Source organism: Leucopleurus acutus (genome assembly GCF_964270905.1).
Source record: "Leucopleurus acutus genome assembly, chromosome: 3".
NCBI lineage: Eukaryota > Metazoa > Chordata > Mammalia > Artiodactyla > Delphinidae > Leucopleurus > Leucopleurus acutus.
In genome coordinates this window covers 81,325,722-81,344,195 of record NC_139145.1, presented here as the reverse complement: position 1 = coordinate 81,344,195, position 18,474 = coordinate 81,325,722, and the positions used below count along the sequence as shown (strand labels likewise).

General features: G+C 33.5%; 1 protein-coding gene across 1 annotated transcript in view; it reads left to right on the top strand.

Annotated features, from left to right (window-relative positions):
• The window catches only part of AP3S1 (adaptor related protein complex 3 subunit sigma 1), a 70,024-nt gene extending 53,603 nt beyond the window's left edge, over positions 1-16,421 (top strand). Inside the window, 3 exon segments of the mRNA XM_082836773.1 lie at positions 6,008-6,115; positions 15,721-15,814; positions 15,817-16,421. Of these exon segments, the coding sequence (XP_082692899.1) occupies positions 6,008-6,115; positions 15,721-15,814; positions 15,817-15,845 (231 nt within the window). The 3' untranslated portion in view covers positions 15,846-16,421.
• Positions 16,422-18,474: the final 2,053 nt, after the last annotated feature.

The window sequence follows — 18,474 nt, the reverse complement described above, 5'->3', positions numbered from 1 at the left end:
CCCCACTTCCCTGAAGTAATTTCTCTTAATAGTTTGTCTAGGTAGGCTTCCAGACTTTCTTTCTATATGTTTCCAAAGATATGCATAGTTCTCTTGGTTCAGTGAGTGATAAAGCATGTTCTATGCCTTGCTTTATTAACTTCATCTCTCTTTAGATCCTTCCATATCAATATATGTGTATCAGCTTTATTCTTAAGTGAAATATTGTGTAGAACGTATATGCCGTATTTTACTTGACCACCCCTGTAGTAAGATATTAATGTAGTCAAATTAAAAGATGTTTGGTGCAAAGGACCTCATTTCTAGCATAAATTATAGTAAAGTAGCTTTATGCTTTGAAAACAAGTGACAATCCATAGAAAGGGCTCTATGTAATTTGACTTCCTTTCATTTTTTTGTTTTTAGATGCTTGGTTCTGCCTGGTTGACCTGTAACTGTTAAAAAGTGAAATGTAGGACTTCCCTGGTGATCCAGTGGTTGACTCCATGCTTCCAATGCAGGGAGGGTGGGTGCGATCCCTAGTCGGGGAACTAAGATCCCACATGCTGTGCAGTGTGACCAAAAAAAAAACAAAACAGTGAAATGTGTTTGATTTAATCTTCATTTACTCTCCAGTGATTATGTAGGCTTTACTCAACTAAGATGCTGCTGTCTGTAAGCACTGTATATAAATATTTAATAAATATGGTTTACTGATGGGGTAGTTAGACTAAGTACAAAAAATGCCGTGTTCTTTTAACTTTTGAATTTTAAGATAATTGAGATAAATGATTTTGAAGAAAGAAGTGTTGGCATCTAATATTTATTAGATGCCAACTATGTGCATTATAATATTTTGTAAATAATAATAAAATAATATAGAGACCACTTAATCTTATATGTTACAGTAGTTTTAAGCCAAAGTCTCAGGTTCTGCATTGACACATAGAAAGACTTATTGTTTAACACATGTAAAAAGTGGCATGCTTCTCTTATCACTAACAAATATTCAACACCTTTGAGCTACCTCTTAAATAACTTAAATAGGTACATGGCCATTACCTTTAATATTGTTCCTCTGAATGATCTGTCTTACTCTTTAGGAAGGTTTTTTTTTTAAGCAATATATGCTCGTGTTAAAAGTTTTCAAAACAAATAAACAAACAAACAAACAAAAACTATAAAAGAAAGCTAAGTCTCCTTTCTTCCTCAGTCCTCCAGTCCCATTCTTTAGGCAACTACTATCTATTAAAAAATATTTGCAGCACATTATATACCTATTGGAATGGCCAAAATCCAGAATACTGACAACGCCAAATGCTGGTAAGGATGTGAAGCAACAGGAATTCTCATTCATTTCTGGTGTGAATGCAAAATGATAGTCACTTTGGAAGACAGTTTGGCGATACCTTAAAAAACTAAACATACTCTTATCGTGCAATCCGGCAATTGTGCTCCGTGGTATTTACCCAAAAGAGTTGAAAACTTATGTCTATACAAAAGCCTGCACATGGATGTTTATAGCAACTCTTTTCATAGTTGCCAAAACTTTAAAGCAACCAAGATGTCCTTCAGTAGGTAAATGGATAAACAAGCTGTGTTATATTCAGTCAATGGAATTTTATTCAGTGCTAAAAATAAATGAACTATCAAACTATGAAAAGACATTGAGGAACCTTAAAATGCATATTACTAAGTGCAAGAAACCAATCAGAAAAGGCTATGTACTGTGTGATTCCAACTATATGACATTCTGGAAAAGGTAAAACTATGCATATACTGAAAAGATTAGTGGTTGTCAGGCTTGGGGAGGGAAGGGGATGAGTGAATAGGTGGAGCATAGAGGATATTTAGGATACTCTGTGTGATACCATAATGATAGATATATATCATATTTATCCAAACCCATATAATGTACACCACCAAAAGAGAGTTCTTGAGGTAGACTATGACTTTGGGTGATTATGATGTGTCAGTGTAGGTTCATCAGTTGTAATATATTTACCACTCTGGGTAAGCTGTGCATGTCAGAGGCCAGCCTGTATGTATGGGAAAGTTTCTGTACCTTCCTCTTAATTTTGTTGTGAACCTAAAACTGCTCTTAAAACAATAAAGTCTTTTTGTTTTTTCTAATTATTTTCGTGCCTTTCCAGAATTTTTCTGGGTATATCCAAATGTGTGTATGTGTGCAATTTTTTTAGTATACCTCAGTGGGACCATATTATAGATATCGTTCTGTCCCTCTCATTTGTTCATTTAATAACTTATCAATATTTCTGAGGAACCTGTATATTTCTCACTTTTAGGTGTGTGATAATAGTGTAGATTCACCATTTTAGTTTTGTATTTTTCTTTGCTCTTACCAGCAGTTTCATTGATCATTCTTATTCTTGTACATATATCTGGCTCCAGTAACTTTTATTATTTTATTAACTCATAATGCTCATTTTCTCTTGCCTCTAACTTTCAATTCAGTCGGTTTTTTTGTCATTCTTTTTTTTCCCCATTTAACATCTTTATTGGAGTATAATTGCTTTACAATGGTGTGTTAGTTTCTGCTTTATAACAAAGTGAATCAGTTATACATATACATATATCCCCATGTCTCTTCCCTTTTGCATCTCCCTCTCTCCCACCCTCCCTATCCCACCCCTCTAGGTGGTCACAAAGCACCAACAATTCAATCTTTATTTTCTTGTAGAACTGTGGGAATAATGTGTACAATGTGATCTCATTTGTGTACATTAGATATATACACACACACATATAACAAGTATATGCATAACAAGTTTTCTGGAAGGGTATATAAGATACAATTAACTGTGATTATCTTTAGAGGGACCTAATAACAGAAGCAGAGGATGGTAGAGACTATTTTTGTATATAAGTTTCTGTATGGCTTATATTGTGATTTAAAAAAAATAAAAATGAAATTTAGAAGTTATAGTCTATGTCCAGAAGAAAAAGGCAAAAATACACTGTTAGTGTGGTATTTGCCACTTTTTAAACACTTAAATACCTATAAAAATTCATAAGAGAGAGTGAAAACTCGTTGAACTTTTAGGTGAACATCAAAGCAGTTTAGTAGATGAGTTGTATTATAAGCATATTGTTACCCTTTTATTTCCATAAAAATCTGTTTTAAGTAAAATTTATAAAACAAAATACTGAAATATGTCAACCATATGAGTTAGGGCTAAGCTAAAAGCAGAGCTTTATCATCCTCTTTCTCATATTAAGTCTGCCAAAAATTCTTCTCAATTCTTGGAATATGAATTTTTCTATCAATAGACATGTTCACCTTCTTAATTTCCCCTCCACATGTGACATACCTTACTTTGGACACCATAATCTGAATAGTATTGGAGTAGCCTCCCAATTAATAGTTCTCATTCCCACGATGTTTATCTCCTTAAATTTCTTATTTATTTATTTAAATTTATTTTTTTAATTTATTTTTGGCTGCGTTGGGTCTTCATTGCTGTGCATGGGCTTTCTCTAGTTGCAGCAAGCAGGGCCTACTCTTTGTTGCAGTGTGCGGGCATTTCATTGTGGCGACTTCTCTTTGTTGTGGAGCATGGGCTCTAGGCATGCAGGCTTCAGTAGTTGTGGCATATGGGCTCAGTAGTTGTGGCTTGCAGACTCAGTAGTTGTGGTACACAGGCTTAGCTGCTCTGCGGCATGTGGGATCTTCCCGGACCAGGGCTCGAACCCGTGTCCCCTGTATTGGCAAGCGGATTCTTAACCACTGTGCCATGAGGGAAGCCCTCTCCTTAAATTTCTACATAACATATTGTACCTCCTCACTGAGAATACACTCTTTAGGCATTTATTATCTTTATAATAAGTGAGATTATGTTTAGGAATTTAGCTCACAGGCCCTTCAATTCTATTTTCTGTCTCTTCTGGATCTGAACTGGCTTTCATAGGAATTATTTTTACTTTAAGGACAAATTTACATACATTTCTTAGAATTTCTTACATACGACCCACATTTGTAGGCTGCTCATATTTTGTTACCTCTAAAGTTGGTAGATATTTCAGTATTACTGAAATCTGTAGTTTCCACCAATCTAGTGCTTGTGTTCTGAGATGTTTCGAAAGGCAATAGTATAATGTATATGTAGGGATGAACCCATAAGAAAGCCTGAGCAAAACGGGGGTGGTGGAGTTGTTACACTTCTATCAGCATATAAGTCATGCTATTGCATAAGAATTTGTTTTAAAAAGAAAAGAGGGGGGCTTCCCTGGTGGTGCAGTGGTTGAGAGTCCGCCTGCCAATGCAGGGGACATGGGTTCATGCCCTGGTCCGGGAGAATCCCACATGTGGAGCGGCTGGGCCGCTGAGCCTGCGCGTCCAGAGCCTGCGCGTCCGGAGCCTGTGCTCCGCAATGGGAGAGGCCACAACAGTGAGAGGCCCGCATAACACACACACACACACACAAAAAAAAAAAATAAAAAGGAATTTCCACTGCTAAAACAAGTTTTAATGAATCTCTGTCCCCTGGCCATGGCCTTTCTTTCTGAACACTTTTTATGCGTATAGTACCTATTAGCTATTATAAGGTAATTTTATTTTATCACCTAGTTATCTTCTTGACCTTTAATTGAATTTTCATAGATTATGATTTGCTGTATCAATTTCATTTATTATTGTTAACAGAAGAAAGCAAAGTATTGGACTTAGATCACTCAGATTTAGGTTTGAGTCATTGATTTGCCACATATTAGCTTATGCGTCTTGAGTGAACTGGTTTATTCTCTCAGCTGTAACAAAGGTTAATGTGAGAATTAAATCAGATACTGTAAGTGCAGCATCAAAACAGAGTTTTAATAAATGGTATCTAGTAACAGAAAAGATAGTAGTAGAGTGATGATATTTAGCACTATTGTTTAAAACAATTGTAGCTTCTGGTTTTGTTTGCTAAGGAAAAGTAATTTCTGTAATTCTTCAAAATTGGTATGTGAGGTGTCCATCTTTCCAAAATGAAACATCAGTAAATAATAGGAATTTTAAAAATCATGAGTACATTTGCATGAAATCTTAAAAAGGAATGAAAATCAAACAGTATAATTATATATTTAATTTTTAAAAGTTTTTGTTTAAAATACCTGTTAGGTTTTTTTTTTTTAAGCACCTATTAGGTGCTTCACTTGAATTTATTTAATCCTTATGATAATTCTATGAGGTACCCATACTATTTCTACCTCTCTTTTACAGATAAGATAACAGAGAGGTCAAGTAACTAACTTCTGAAGGGTATACAACTAATAAGTGATAGAGTCAGTATTTATACCTTTCTAATTTCAGAGTCTCCATTCTTAATGCTGCCACATTACTTTTTAAAAATTATAGCACAGTATACTCTTCTGTGACACTCCAGCTTTGACTTGGTGATTTTTGATCCAGTAAAATACCTTATGACAAAACACCTGGGTTATAGTTTTTCTCCCCAATGGAAAATGTTGTTTTTTGTCATTGTAAGATGTATTTGATCATAAAAAATCTGAGTAATTAGATATATAGAGAGGGCTTTGGGGTAAAAGCATTATTAAAGTACCTATAATATAAAGAAACTTTTACTTCATTTTAAATCTAGAGCTTGTAGGAATGCCACATAGCCTCATTGAGTACCTGGAGCATAAAACAACTTAATTACTGACTAAGAATCAGGTATAAAAGGCCCTTATGGGTCATTTTTTTTTTTAGCATTAATCCTGATACTATAATGGTAGCTAATGTTTATTGATTATTTACTTTGTTTTGGGCACTTCCATGGTCACTGACCTCACTTAATCTTTTCATCAGTCTATGAAGGAGGTACTATTATTATCTCTGTTTTACAGCTCATTAAACTAAGATTTAAAGAGGTTTGTATAATTGCCTAAGGCTTCACAGTAGTGACATAAGTGTATTATGAGTCTTCACTCCAAATTATTTTTGTTTTACAGCTCATAAAACAGCAGTATTTGAAAGAAAAATTACTGGGATCATGAAACATTCTTATAGTGAATTTTCTTTCTTTAGGTTCACAATATTCTTGCAGAAATGGTGATGGGGGGAATGGTATTGGAGACCAACATGAATGAGATTGTCACACAAATTGATGCACAAAATAAACTGGAGAAATCTGAGGTAAGAATGGAAAGTGCTTTAGTTAATGAAGGTAGTAAGCATGATCATAAATTATGCATGATTTGTAGCTTTCACTGTTTGTCCTTCAGTATCACCCTTTAGGTACAGCTGGTATGCTTATTCAATTTTAAAAAAAAGTGGAATATACACATTTTAGTATGTTAAATGTTCTGTGACCGCTACCCACCAAATAGTTTTGTGTATTCTTTTAGCCACAGTTGTAATTGCTTTGGGTAATGAATAAAATTCCCAATTCTTGTTGCTTAAAAAAGAAATTATGAATAATGCAATCAATATTTGTTATTAAACCTTAGTCATTAATTATCAAGGAAGTCTTAGAACTGGTTTTCTAAAGATATATAAAGTTAGTGTTTTATAAAACTATTTCTGCAAAAGGAAAGGAGAGAAAATGGAATTCTCATAAGGAAGTAGTGTTATAATGGGTGCTTAGTAGGCCTGAGTGCACATTGAAAAAAGAAATTCAGTGCTCTAATCTTTTAATTCTGGATCCTTCCCAAAGGTCACTGACAAGTTAGCTAAATCATACATTCCATATAATGATACACGTATTCATGGCTTTTATTGCATTCTAGAAGAGAAAGATTTGGTTAGTTATATACAGCTAACTTTGTGCTGCTAAATTGAGTGAATGAGGACCAACCAGCAGTTTTGCCTTTTGTAAAACTCTACTTTAGAATTGTATGGCTCTTCCCTCAATAACAAGGCTGAATATCAGTAACAGGTGCTGTAGCTGAGCCTCTCAAGTTTACATGATTTTGGTTGTTTCTTATTGCTATACAGAAATTTAGAAAGATGAATAGTCTTGATATCTCATTCAATACTACACATGTTTGAGGATACTCTTACCTTTGGTATTTATAGTCATAATGCAGAAAACTAATTTTATTTATAATTATTAGTACAGTTATTTGGTTGATCTAAAGTAAATATTACTATAAAAGCAGAAAGATATTAAAAATATGCTAGCATTAATTTACAACAGGTGAGTTCTGAAGAATTTTTATCTTGTTGGCTTTTCAAAAGATCAGCTTAAAATGCTGTGCTCATTGGAATGGAATGAAACACAGGATGGTGGATAAATCTGAAATCTGAGGATTAGAAACAGTTGAAGTTTTGTATAAAAACATTTTCCAATGTTCTGTTTTAAATTAAAATAGTCCTTAATTTCTCTTTATCTCAAGTTATCATCCTCCTTGGTTTCCCAAAGGAGAGGGTTGTAATGGGGAAGAGCTTAAAATTATGACTCTTTTTAAGTAATTGTATATATTTTGTGTGTTCTACAGCCAATTTTTAAAATACTGATTTTTGAAAAGGGAAAACAAACTAGATTAATAGAGAAAATTTCGTTTTAGGACAAGGAAAGGGGCTAAGAATATTATTTAGTAGAGTTGGCTTGCAGTGTATTGTTCAATATGGCAAAAGGTTTACCATAAACACTAAGCTATAGTTTTTAAAGTCTTAAAATGATAACTTGAAATTTATCTGTTAAACTTTGCTTTACAAAACTATATGGTTATAATGCCAAGAGACAGACAGTGATACAATCCATTAATAATTAGTCTGAAATGAGTGGATATGTGGTAATTTGTGAATTCCATGTAATCATCTGTAAAAATATATCGACCTCTTGTCTGGAATTATCACATTTCCAGGTATTTAACTCCTTTCCATTGGTGGTGCCCTTCCTCCCACCTGCCCACCTTTTCCTCCTTAGGTTTGCTATATATAATATTGACAGAAGTCATGAAGGACCTGTAATAATTACAAAATGGATATTTGCTTTTTGATTGTCCAGTAAAACTTTGTTAATGAGCCAGTTTTTTTTTAATCTATAAAGAACAGTAAAATAAAGAATTTACATTTTTAGTGGAAATAGTTATAAGAACATTATAACTTAAAGTCCTTTAACAGAAACATGCTATTTAAACGTGCTATTTAAAATGGTTTTGAATACTGGTGAATACTTGTTTTTCATCCACTGATTGTCTTTTAACATGTATAATCAATTGTTATCTGCTACCAAATTAGTTTTTCTTTTTCTCCTTTACAAAAAAAGTATGTTTTAAATCTGATTGATAAACTAACATATGTTTATCAAGTGTTTCTCTATATGTGATGTCTGCTAATATTTTCCTCATAAAGTAGGATTTTGAGTCACGGTGAAGCCATATAGTTCTGATCATACGTTAAGAAATTGTGTTTAAATAATGTTGATTTTATGTAATTTTTCAGCAATTTTCATATATTTTAAGTATGTTTGGAAGGCTACCAGCTTTATTCCAGACGCAGTGAAATGTCAATATGGGTTCCTTTTCCATGTTATTTAAACTGGTTATATCTACCAAATATATGACTGCAGAATAATCCAAAATTATTTGAGAGCAAGCTATAAGCTTTTATTAATCTTACTCTTACAAAATTTTAGTTAAAATGTATTATGTAAGCAAAAAGCTACAAAGCAAATCTTAAAGTTCAGAATACCATGATTGATGAAAAGACCTGTTTATCATGTTTTAAAAATTAATTTAAGTAATGTTTAGAATATCATTTATCTTTTAAGAAGTCTGGATATAATTAAGATACAGCTTTTAAAATATAACATGGATGTATCGAGTCGCCTTTACTTTGTCAGAAATCAAAGATTTTATTATTTTATCTTAAAAGTAGTATATTTCTGGTAACAGTCAAAAGTGAACCAGTTTAATTCCCATTACCTAGACAAGTAGAAGCAAAGATCACCCAGATCTTTAAAGAGACGAGAAGCAAAGATATGCTCTGAATATATTTTCATCTATCCTGCTTTGATAGATAAATGGTTTACTATAACATTGGGATTTTGGGAAAGGAGGATTTAAGCTGGGAGGTTGGTGGGATTTGGGGGAAGTGTAAGAGACAATCAGGAATCTGCCTAGGAGTAAAAGGACTCCCTGGGGGGTGGAGGTAGAGGGGTGGGGTTGGGGAGACTTGTTAGCCTTTATGTATTTCATGTGATTTTCAAGATGAATAAATGGGTCTGAATTTAGTCACTACTTTTTAAAAGTCAGTCCTCTTTTTTCCGAACATCCTGATCTTTCTAGCTCTTTCCATTCTTCTCTCTTACAGACCTTTATCTTTCAATCTCCCAGACAGGACAGGTAGACAAGGTATTGCTGACTTTGAGAAAAATGTATTTTAACAAAGGGAAAGCAAAATGATGTCAAAGGCAATTAATTATTTAGGCCAGACTCAAAAATTCTTTGTGTTAATGAACCCATATAGTCCCTGTAGCCTATTTTCCATTCTAGTTTCTCCTTGTAGTTTATTCATCTTTTATTGGACTTAGTGTATTTTACTAGTATATCATTGATGTCATGTTTGTTCTGTTTTGTGTGCCTGCATTGTAAAAGGAAAGTTTAAGTTTTTTTGTCCTTTTTTTTTAAACATTGTCATTTAACTGACAAATTACATTTGTAGAAATGACAATTTACTTTGTATGTAAATCAGAGTTTATTTTTAGCATCATATGGCAGAACCTTAATTTAACTCTCACAGATTTTTTTCCCCCATGTTTCTAAATTAGGATTCTAACATAAAATTGTATGCTGGGTTTTGGAAGCTGTGAATTTAAAAACCAAAAGCTGAACCTTTAGAGATTAGCATACAAAGTGGGAACCGGTAAAGGCTTAGGACAGTGACTGTTAAATAGTCCCCTTCCCCCGACCTAATGGTTTTCAGTTCCAAAGTCTTAACAATTGCTTTTGCAGTTTTGACTAACAGGTGAATATTAGAAGTAGCCAACAAAAAGTAAGATCAGAAATCTTCTAAAATAGAAATAAATACTCTAAAACATGGAATTAAATATATTGACCAAAATAAAATGTATTTTAACTGTAGCAACCTTCTGATATCCAAACATATCATAGTAAGACTCAATAAGGTATTGTAAACCCTGAAAATTTTTACAAAGCATATTGGCAAAAATTGGAAATGTTTTAAATAGACTCCAAGCCGTACAAAACTAAATTTTGTCTGCTAGTTCCTGTGCATTTTTCACACCATAAGTTACCTGTGTGAATTACTCTTTAAACATTTCCATGTAGAGATGGTGATGAACAACTTTTTTGTACAAAACCATTTCAAGAAAATGAAAATGTTCATATACTTCCATTTAAAAATTTCAAAATGAAAATACTTTATTGAGTGCCATGCAAGGAAAAAATGTGTAAACTTAACAAGTTAGAATAACCACTTTAATAATTAGAAAAATGCCACTGGGAATTTGGCATTGCTTTTTAGACACTAAATTACTACTTTCTGGATGTGTTTAAGAAGCAGCAACATACAGGTAGCTTTACAGTTTCTTATCCCGAGTTAGTGGGCTATGTATCATGAAGCTAGGGACACCACTTTTGGACCCTGGATCTGTATTACTTTATCCTGGGAATTGAAAATATGTAATGGTCTCATTTACTCCATTGATCTCAATCACTGCCAGTTTCTATGTTCCAGTCTTTAATTTATGTTAAATTGCTTTTTCTACCAAAGAACCATCAATCAGGTCTTATAACTTCCATCACTAGAACTAGTAATTTGCTTTTTTTTTTTAATCAAGTATCTATTTTCAAAGAATAGAGAAAAAAAAAGCGGCCCTAAGATACAGATGTTGGAAAGTCAGCTTGTGAGTTGGTTCTGCCCCTCTACTTTGACACACAGTTACTCTCTTATTCAAAATTATGATGAGGACCCTTGAGGTCACTTGTGAGGGTCAAAACTATTTATATTAAATCCATAAATGACATCGGTCTGCTATATTTATTTCACACAGATAAATCCTATGCTAGAAATTAAAACTGTAATTTAAGATTACATAAAATGACTAGTACTGAAAGGTTTAAAAATTTTTAGGGCTTCCCTGGTGGCGCAGTGGTTGAGAGTCCGCCTGCCGATGCAGGGGACACGGGTTCGTGCCCTGGTCTGGGAGGATCCCACATGCCGCGGAGCGGCTGGGCCCGTGAGCCATGGCCGCTGAGCCTGCGCGTCCGGAGCCTGTGCTCCGCAACGGGAGAGGCCACAGCAGTGAGAGGCCCGTGTAATGCCAAAAAAAAAAAAAAAAAAAAAATTTTTAAATATTCTCATTTTGATAAAAATTTTCATAAAATGCCATAGTTCTTGCTTACTAGAGGACCGTCATCAGCATTTCTAATCTGTTTATAATTGCAGTATTAAAGCACTGCCTTTAAAGCAAAGAGCAAGCCTGTCCCCAGTTTAAAAGTTATTCTGCCTTAAATTCAGAAATTAAAATATTGACATTTTCTATTCTGCTCAAAGCATGCTTTCAAAACCTGCCATTATTTTGTTAATGATTTTGAGTCTGAAACCATTTAATACTGTGTTTATTAATGTTGATGTTCTTTCACTTTGCTGTTAGGTCAAAATTATGAATGTGCATATAGCAACTTCGAGCAGGATGGGTGGGTAAAGGTTTTAGTATGTACAAATTATTTCAACTACCATCTTATTATGCTATATATCAAGCTTGAAAAAATATTTTAAGATGGTAGGAAATTTTATGTGTTAGATGAAGTAAATATCTAGGTTCTTTCCTTTTCCCTTGGAGAAAGCTAATTGCTTATTGCATGAGGGAAAAGGGAGTCTTCAGATTCTTTGAAATATGTTTTAGTAATGCTGCTTTTTCAGTTTCGCTTGCACATATTTTGTTTATTTTTGGGTCTGGCAATTTAAAAACAAATCAAAACCAAATCATATCCATCCATTACTATCTTTGTGATTCAAGTGCTTGAAATTTCTGAGAGTATGTCTGTATAAGTCTTCTGTTTGGCCTCATTTTGGTATACTTGCAGACTTCATTTTGTTTTCTTTCTCTTAATTCTGTTAATTTATTTAATCTCATGGGAGAGAAAACATGACCATTCTTTTATATGCTGTACTTCATTCTTCCATCCGATTCATACTCTTAACTGCTTTGGATTCATGTATTTGTTTTTGTTAGTGGAGTTGCTGCAGTTTACCTGCCATGGTGGTGCTCAAGTATAACAACATAGATGGAAACAAGTTATTTCTCCAGTAGGGTTTCATTCTTTTAATTTCTCCTTTATGTCAACTGTGTAATCTTAAATCTATAAGAACTATGCTGTACTGTCAGAAGTATCTTATTTTTACATTTTAAATTGTACATACCACTAACAAGTCAGGTAAACTTAATTTCTGTAAATTTTAGCGTTCAAAAACATTGTGTTTAATGAAAGTTATCTTGTTTTGAGTATATCCTACTAAAAAAAAATCTTAACTAAGATGAAAATTCCTTTATACCTTTGTGTTGGCAAACTGATTTCCTAATGGCAAATTACCTCTTTTACATTTTATTCTTTAATAAAAATGTTTCAGACTTCACATTTATGGAAGTCTGAAATGTGTTTTATAGCAGTTCTGGTGTTAACTACCTGAGTGACATGAAGTCTTTTTTTTTTTAAGCCCTGAGTTTTTGTATGTAAACATTGACAGCTCATTTAAGCATCTGAATAGCGATCAACAGTCCTTCTCATACTTTTCTTTACATTTTATATTCTAAAGAATCTGATTTCTTAAAATGTTAGTTTAATTAAAACTTAATTGAAGTACACATTACAATTTTTAAATTTACTATCATTTAAATTTGTGACATAACTACACAAAAGTATTGAACATGCTTGAGAAATAATTTGATTCTCTTGATTCATTTGCGTGTTCTGAGTAGTTACCATCCTTTGCATGTCTATGGCTTGCTGCTTATGTTTAGAGAAATTGTAGTTTGTTCACTTAGAAACTTCTTTTGGTTTTACATAATATGAATTTGGCACATGTATGCTCTTGAAATCAATTGCTATATTGACTTTATGTATTCTCATTAGCAGCTAACAGTCAACACCATCTGTGGTCACAAAGAAACGACTTAATCTAATGACATTTAACAGGATGAAGTTTTATTCTTTAGTTTAACTGCTCATGGTACAGGGTATTATGGAAAAGAAGGCTTCTTGACAATGACATTTAATACTAAGAAAAGTATTTTTACTACTTATAAATGTTAACCATAGCATCCAGTAAAACAGACAGATGGACACACACATACACACCCTACCTTTTCTCTCTTTTTCTCAATAATAAAATCCTCTAATAATTCATGCCTTTTAAAATGTTTATAGTTAAATACCTTGTCATTACTTTTCTATAGCCTACTCATAATTAGCACCCTGTATAGAAATTCCAAAGTAGCAATAGTGGCAAATTGATTTTTTAATTAGAAAAATTATAAAATTCTTCTACTGGAAAAATGATACTTAGTTCCAGGTTATCTGTAAGTTTGTAAAATAATTTTTGTTCCCTTGGCAAACAACATACTTCCTAGCAAAAGGAAGCTCTTTGAATTAGAGTCTTCTCTGATCCTAAACCATTCTAAATTTTGGGAGCGAAACACTGAACTTGAAAAGATCAAGTTAAAGATCCTTTTGAATATGATTCATGCTACCCTAAATAATATTCATCTATATCTCCAACATCTTTGGGGGGCAGTTGGAGAGAGGTGGGGTATAACAAAAACTGCATTGCTTCAGGTAGGTATAAATGTAGAGGTCAGTCAAATTTTTAGCTATACATCAAAAACAACTACACTCCATTAAATTATAAAAGTTGAATTCTCCAACCCTATTCAGTCTTTAATTGGGTATGGAGCTTTTCATCCATATCACCCTTATCATTGCCTGTGTGGACTATATATTATTAAATACTATTTTACTGATTTTTCTATTATTTCCAATTCTAACTTGATAATCTATGGCTTTTATTTCATTGCTTAACAATGTTTGTATCCTTTATTCAGCAAATAGTTTACACTGGCCTATTTTGTATCAGTCAAGATTTTTCTCAGGTAACAGCTTTATTATTATTATTTTTTTAATTAACAAAAGAGGTAGGATTACATGAGAGAAAAAAACTAAATTACAAAAAGGGACATTAAAACTAATCTTTCTGATTACATGGACACTGTCTCATATATGTAATCTAAGCAAAGTAGAAGATTTGTTTTTGTTACTTAATTGCTTTTGTGCAAGATAATGTATGACACCGAATTCACATGTTTGTTGGCTTTATTACAAAACCTGAATAAAAATTGATGAAATCTAATTGGTATATAAATTAAATCATAAAAATATGAAGACTGTTGATGTAGCTATTTGAAAAAAGTGATAGATATGAATTTTTCTTTCTTTCTTTCTTTCTTTATTTTTTTTGTTTGCGGTACGCGGGCGTCTCAACTGTTGTGGCCTCTCCCGTTGCGGAGCACAGGCTCCCGACGCGCAGGCTCAGCAGCCATGGCTCACGGGCCCAGCCGCTCCGCGGCATGTGGGATCTTCCCGGACTGGGGCACGAACCCATGTCCCCTGCATCGGCAGGTGGACTCTCAACCACTGCGCCACCAGGGAAGCCCCATTTTTCTTTATTTTTAAACATATTTTCTCTCAAAATTATTTCACAAGTTATAAATTTTCCAACTAAGATGAAAGCCAAATATTGTACACTAATGGTATTGGAAATTTTAGAATTCATTTATTTATATATATCCTACCTTTTGCATTTATGCTCTTCTTTCTCTAAATTTGTATATTGTAAACTGAACATATGTTGAATCTACTTTATATGACAAAATTTTTTTAATCATTATATTTTTACTAATTCATTGAAGGGTTGGATTGATCCTCTTCTTGCAGTTTCATTTTTTGGCAGAACCGTTCTCTTTGGATTGAGGCTTCACTTTATGTTTTTTTAACCTTTATTGAATTTGTTACAATATTGCTTCTGTTTTATGTTTTGGTTTTTTGGCTGCGAGGCATGTGGGATCTTAGCTCCCCGACCAGGGATCAAACCCGCACCCTTGCATTGGAAGGCAAAGTCTTAACCACTGGACCACCAGGGAAGTCCTGAAGCTTCACTTTAAAAGCCTGATTTTTTTTTTTTAAATGTCCTAGAACTTTCCTAGAAAAGTTTAGAAGAGCCTCTACAATTTTAAAAAATAATTTTTAAAAACTTCATTGTTTTGAAATGTTTTAAGGGTTTAGCCCTAAGAAACTAAACGAACATGATTTACTACTTTCAGTTTTTATTTCACAGCATATATTAATAATAAATGACAGTTGAAAAGCAAAAACCCAAAATCTATCACAGTTGTTGCAAGAGATGTCTAATAAGGAAGCTAATGTAAAATATGCTTTATGCTTATATCATAAGTCAGTTAAATCAAAATATAGGTGAAGATCTAGCTTTGTCATTTGAATATTGTGTGTGATGTTTCCGTAGCACAGGTTAATTTGTATTTAAATCTTTACATTGTTATCATTGCATGTATTCACTGTATTTTTTAAGGTGTCAACTGTTTTCTCTTTATAGATTAGTATTTCAAAGTAACCATTCCATACCAATTCAAACTACCATCTGGTCTCTAAGCTTGTTTTATGAAACTTTTTTATCATTGTCCTCCAGCTTTAGTGTTTTTTGATGGGCTACACCTGAGCTGTACATTTTCTTTTTCTTTTATTTGCTTCTGTATACAGGCTGGCTTAGCGGGAGCTCCAGCCCGTGCTGTATCAGCTGTAAAGAATATGAATCTTCCTGAGATCCCAAGAAATATTAACATTGGTGACATCAGTATAAAAGTGCCAAACCTGCCCTCTTTTAAATAAAAAATTTAAAAGGCCACTCCCAGGTAAAATCCGGGGGAAATGTCATCTAAGTTTACCATGCAGTTGTTTACCAAAAATAGAGGAGGAGAGGCTTAACTTTTGCTCTTGGATTTAAGTCAAGGTACTGTATAGAAGTTATGTAAAATCAGTATGGAAGTTCATTGTTGCTTTTCTTGTTCAGTGATTTTGAAGAATTTGAGTAGTTACAGTGTGATTTTTTTCTTTATTTTCTAAACTGCATTCCTATGGCCACCTAAGGCATGCCTCTATGTATTGGCTACTACAGTATTTTGGAAAGTGTTTGGGACATTTCTTTAAATTATGTATAACCCAAAATGTTGGTGTTTTGTATGGATCACAAATACAGCATTCCTTAATTCTTTCTGTTATTTGTCAGAATTGTTATTTAAAGAACGAAGTATGTATTGCATGAAAACATTATGACCTTTTTCTCTTAGTTTAAATAAACTCCAAGGTAACTGGACTTCTAAAGCACCATTCTGTTTGCCTGGTATCTACTTTAGCAATAATTTTTTTTATGACCCTCTGACTCAACGAAGTAAATAAAAATATATTTTATCACTGTTAAGCAGCTGTTAATGTTGATTTATTTAATTTATACTTATATTTTTAATATTCAGAACCTCATTATTCTAAAACTCAATTATTTCACAAGTCAAGAGTAGTGTATCTCATAGTATATTGTGTAGGATGAGATCTGGAGTGGGAGATGACATCTTTTTCTAAAATCCATATTGAGAAATTGCAAAATCTGTTTTATACACATAGGTTTAAGTCTTGCATCTGATCCCTTCTTGCTGAGATGATGAAAAATAATTTCATAGCAAATACTTAGTTGCTTTTGAACACAAAACCCTTTGGGGCCCCACTTGTTTCATCCCAAAGTCAAAACTTTCTTAAGTCCTAATACTGTCATATTCTGGTTTCTCATAATTTGCCCACATTTTCTTATTTAATCTTATCTTGGGATCCATGAGTGGGATTCTTCTTCCAGTTAGACTAAGGTTTTCCTTCTAGTTCTAGTCCTCCCTCCCCAAATATTATTTTTTGAAACATTTCCTTAGATGTGTGGCATGTATGAATTTTACTCCAAGCTCTGGGGTGTAAGAAAAGTCACTATTTTTTCTAAATAAAATTAATCTGACTCTAAGCCCCATCCTACTGAGGCAACAGGAAACTCAGTCTGTGATTATTGGGATTTCCATCAGTTCAGAGATGTATAAAAGTCCTAGAGGAAGGTTGTGCAAAGCAGAACATGCAGGGAGGTCCCTGGTCTTCAGTCATATGAATGTGCCAGGTGAACAAGTCCCTGTCCTCATGGACATATATACAGTACCACACTTTTCTCTTTTCTCTTTTTTTGGGGGGTGGGGGTGGATTATGGAAAGATTTAAGTTTTGATTTGGTTAGAACGTACCAAAATTAGGGAAACTTCTGGGCCGGATCATACTCTAACCTCAAGAAATAGTCAAAAGGGTTTCATCTTTTACTATATTCTAGTATGAAAAAGAAAACCCAGTCATGTGCAAATGACAGAAGTAGGCAAGTCATAGGAAACTAAATCTCAGTGACCACTAAATATGTAGAGATGCTTAATCTCACTAGTAGCCAGGGAATGCAAGTTTAAAGGACAATTAGATTTTATTTTCCCTTGTCATATTAGCAAAAATTAGAAGGGGTGACAGTATCCAGTGTTGGGAGAGGATGTGAGGAATAAGAACTGTCATACATTGCCTGTGGGAATGTAATTTACTGTAACTTTAAAAAAAAAAAGAATATGCCAAGTTCTGTGAAAATTTTTAAAAATCAAAAATACACATATCAAACATACCCTGTGACTCACTTTGGGAACTCTCTATTCTCTTAGCATTCCTGGGTATCTTTATATACAAAGGTAATTATTTCATCAACTTTTTAAAACAAAATAATAATAATAATAAACTGGAGATAACTTAAATGCCCACCAGTAAGGAAATGTTGAATAAATTATTGTAACTACCACACTAGTTGTAATAGCAAAAGACTGGAATGACCCAAATGTCCATTAGAAGGAGATTGGTTGAAAAGCTGGATTACATCCACATTATGGAGTCCTATGAAGCTATCAAAATGAAAACTATCTCTCTGTATTGCTGAAAGTTGATCCCTAGAATGAAATGTTAAGTGAAAAAAAATCAAGATGGAAAAAAGTATATTGATGGTGTGTGTATTAGTCAGGGTTAGTAGTAGTAGTAGTAGTAGTAGTAGTAGTAGTAGTAGTAGTAGTAGTAGTAGTAGTAGTAGTAGTATGTGTGTGTGTGTGTGTGTGTGTGTGTAATGAGATTGACATTTAACTCAGTAGACTGAGTAAAGCAGATTGCCCTTCTTAATGTGGGTGGGCCTCATCCAATCAGTTGAAGGCCTGCATAGAATAAAAGGGCTGACCCTCATCCAAGTGAGAAAGAATTCCTCCTGCCTGACTGCCTTCAAACTGTGATGTTGGCTTTTTCCTGCCTTCAGTCTTGAACTGAAACATGGGTTCATCCTGTGTACCAAACCTGCCAGCCTTCAGACTGGAACTATACCATCAGCTCTCCTGGTTTTGCAGCCTTCAGATCTGGACTG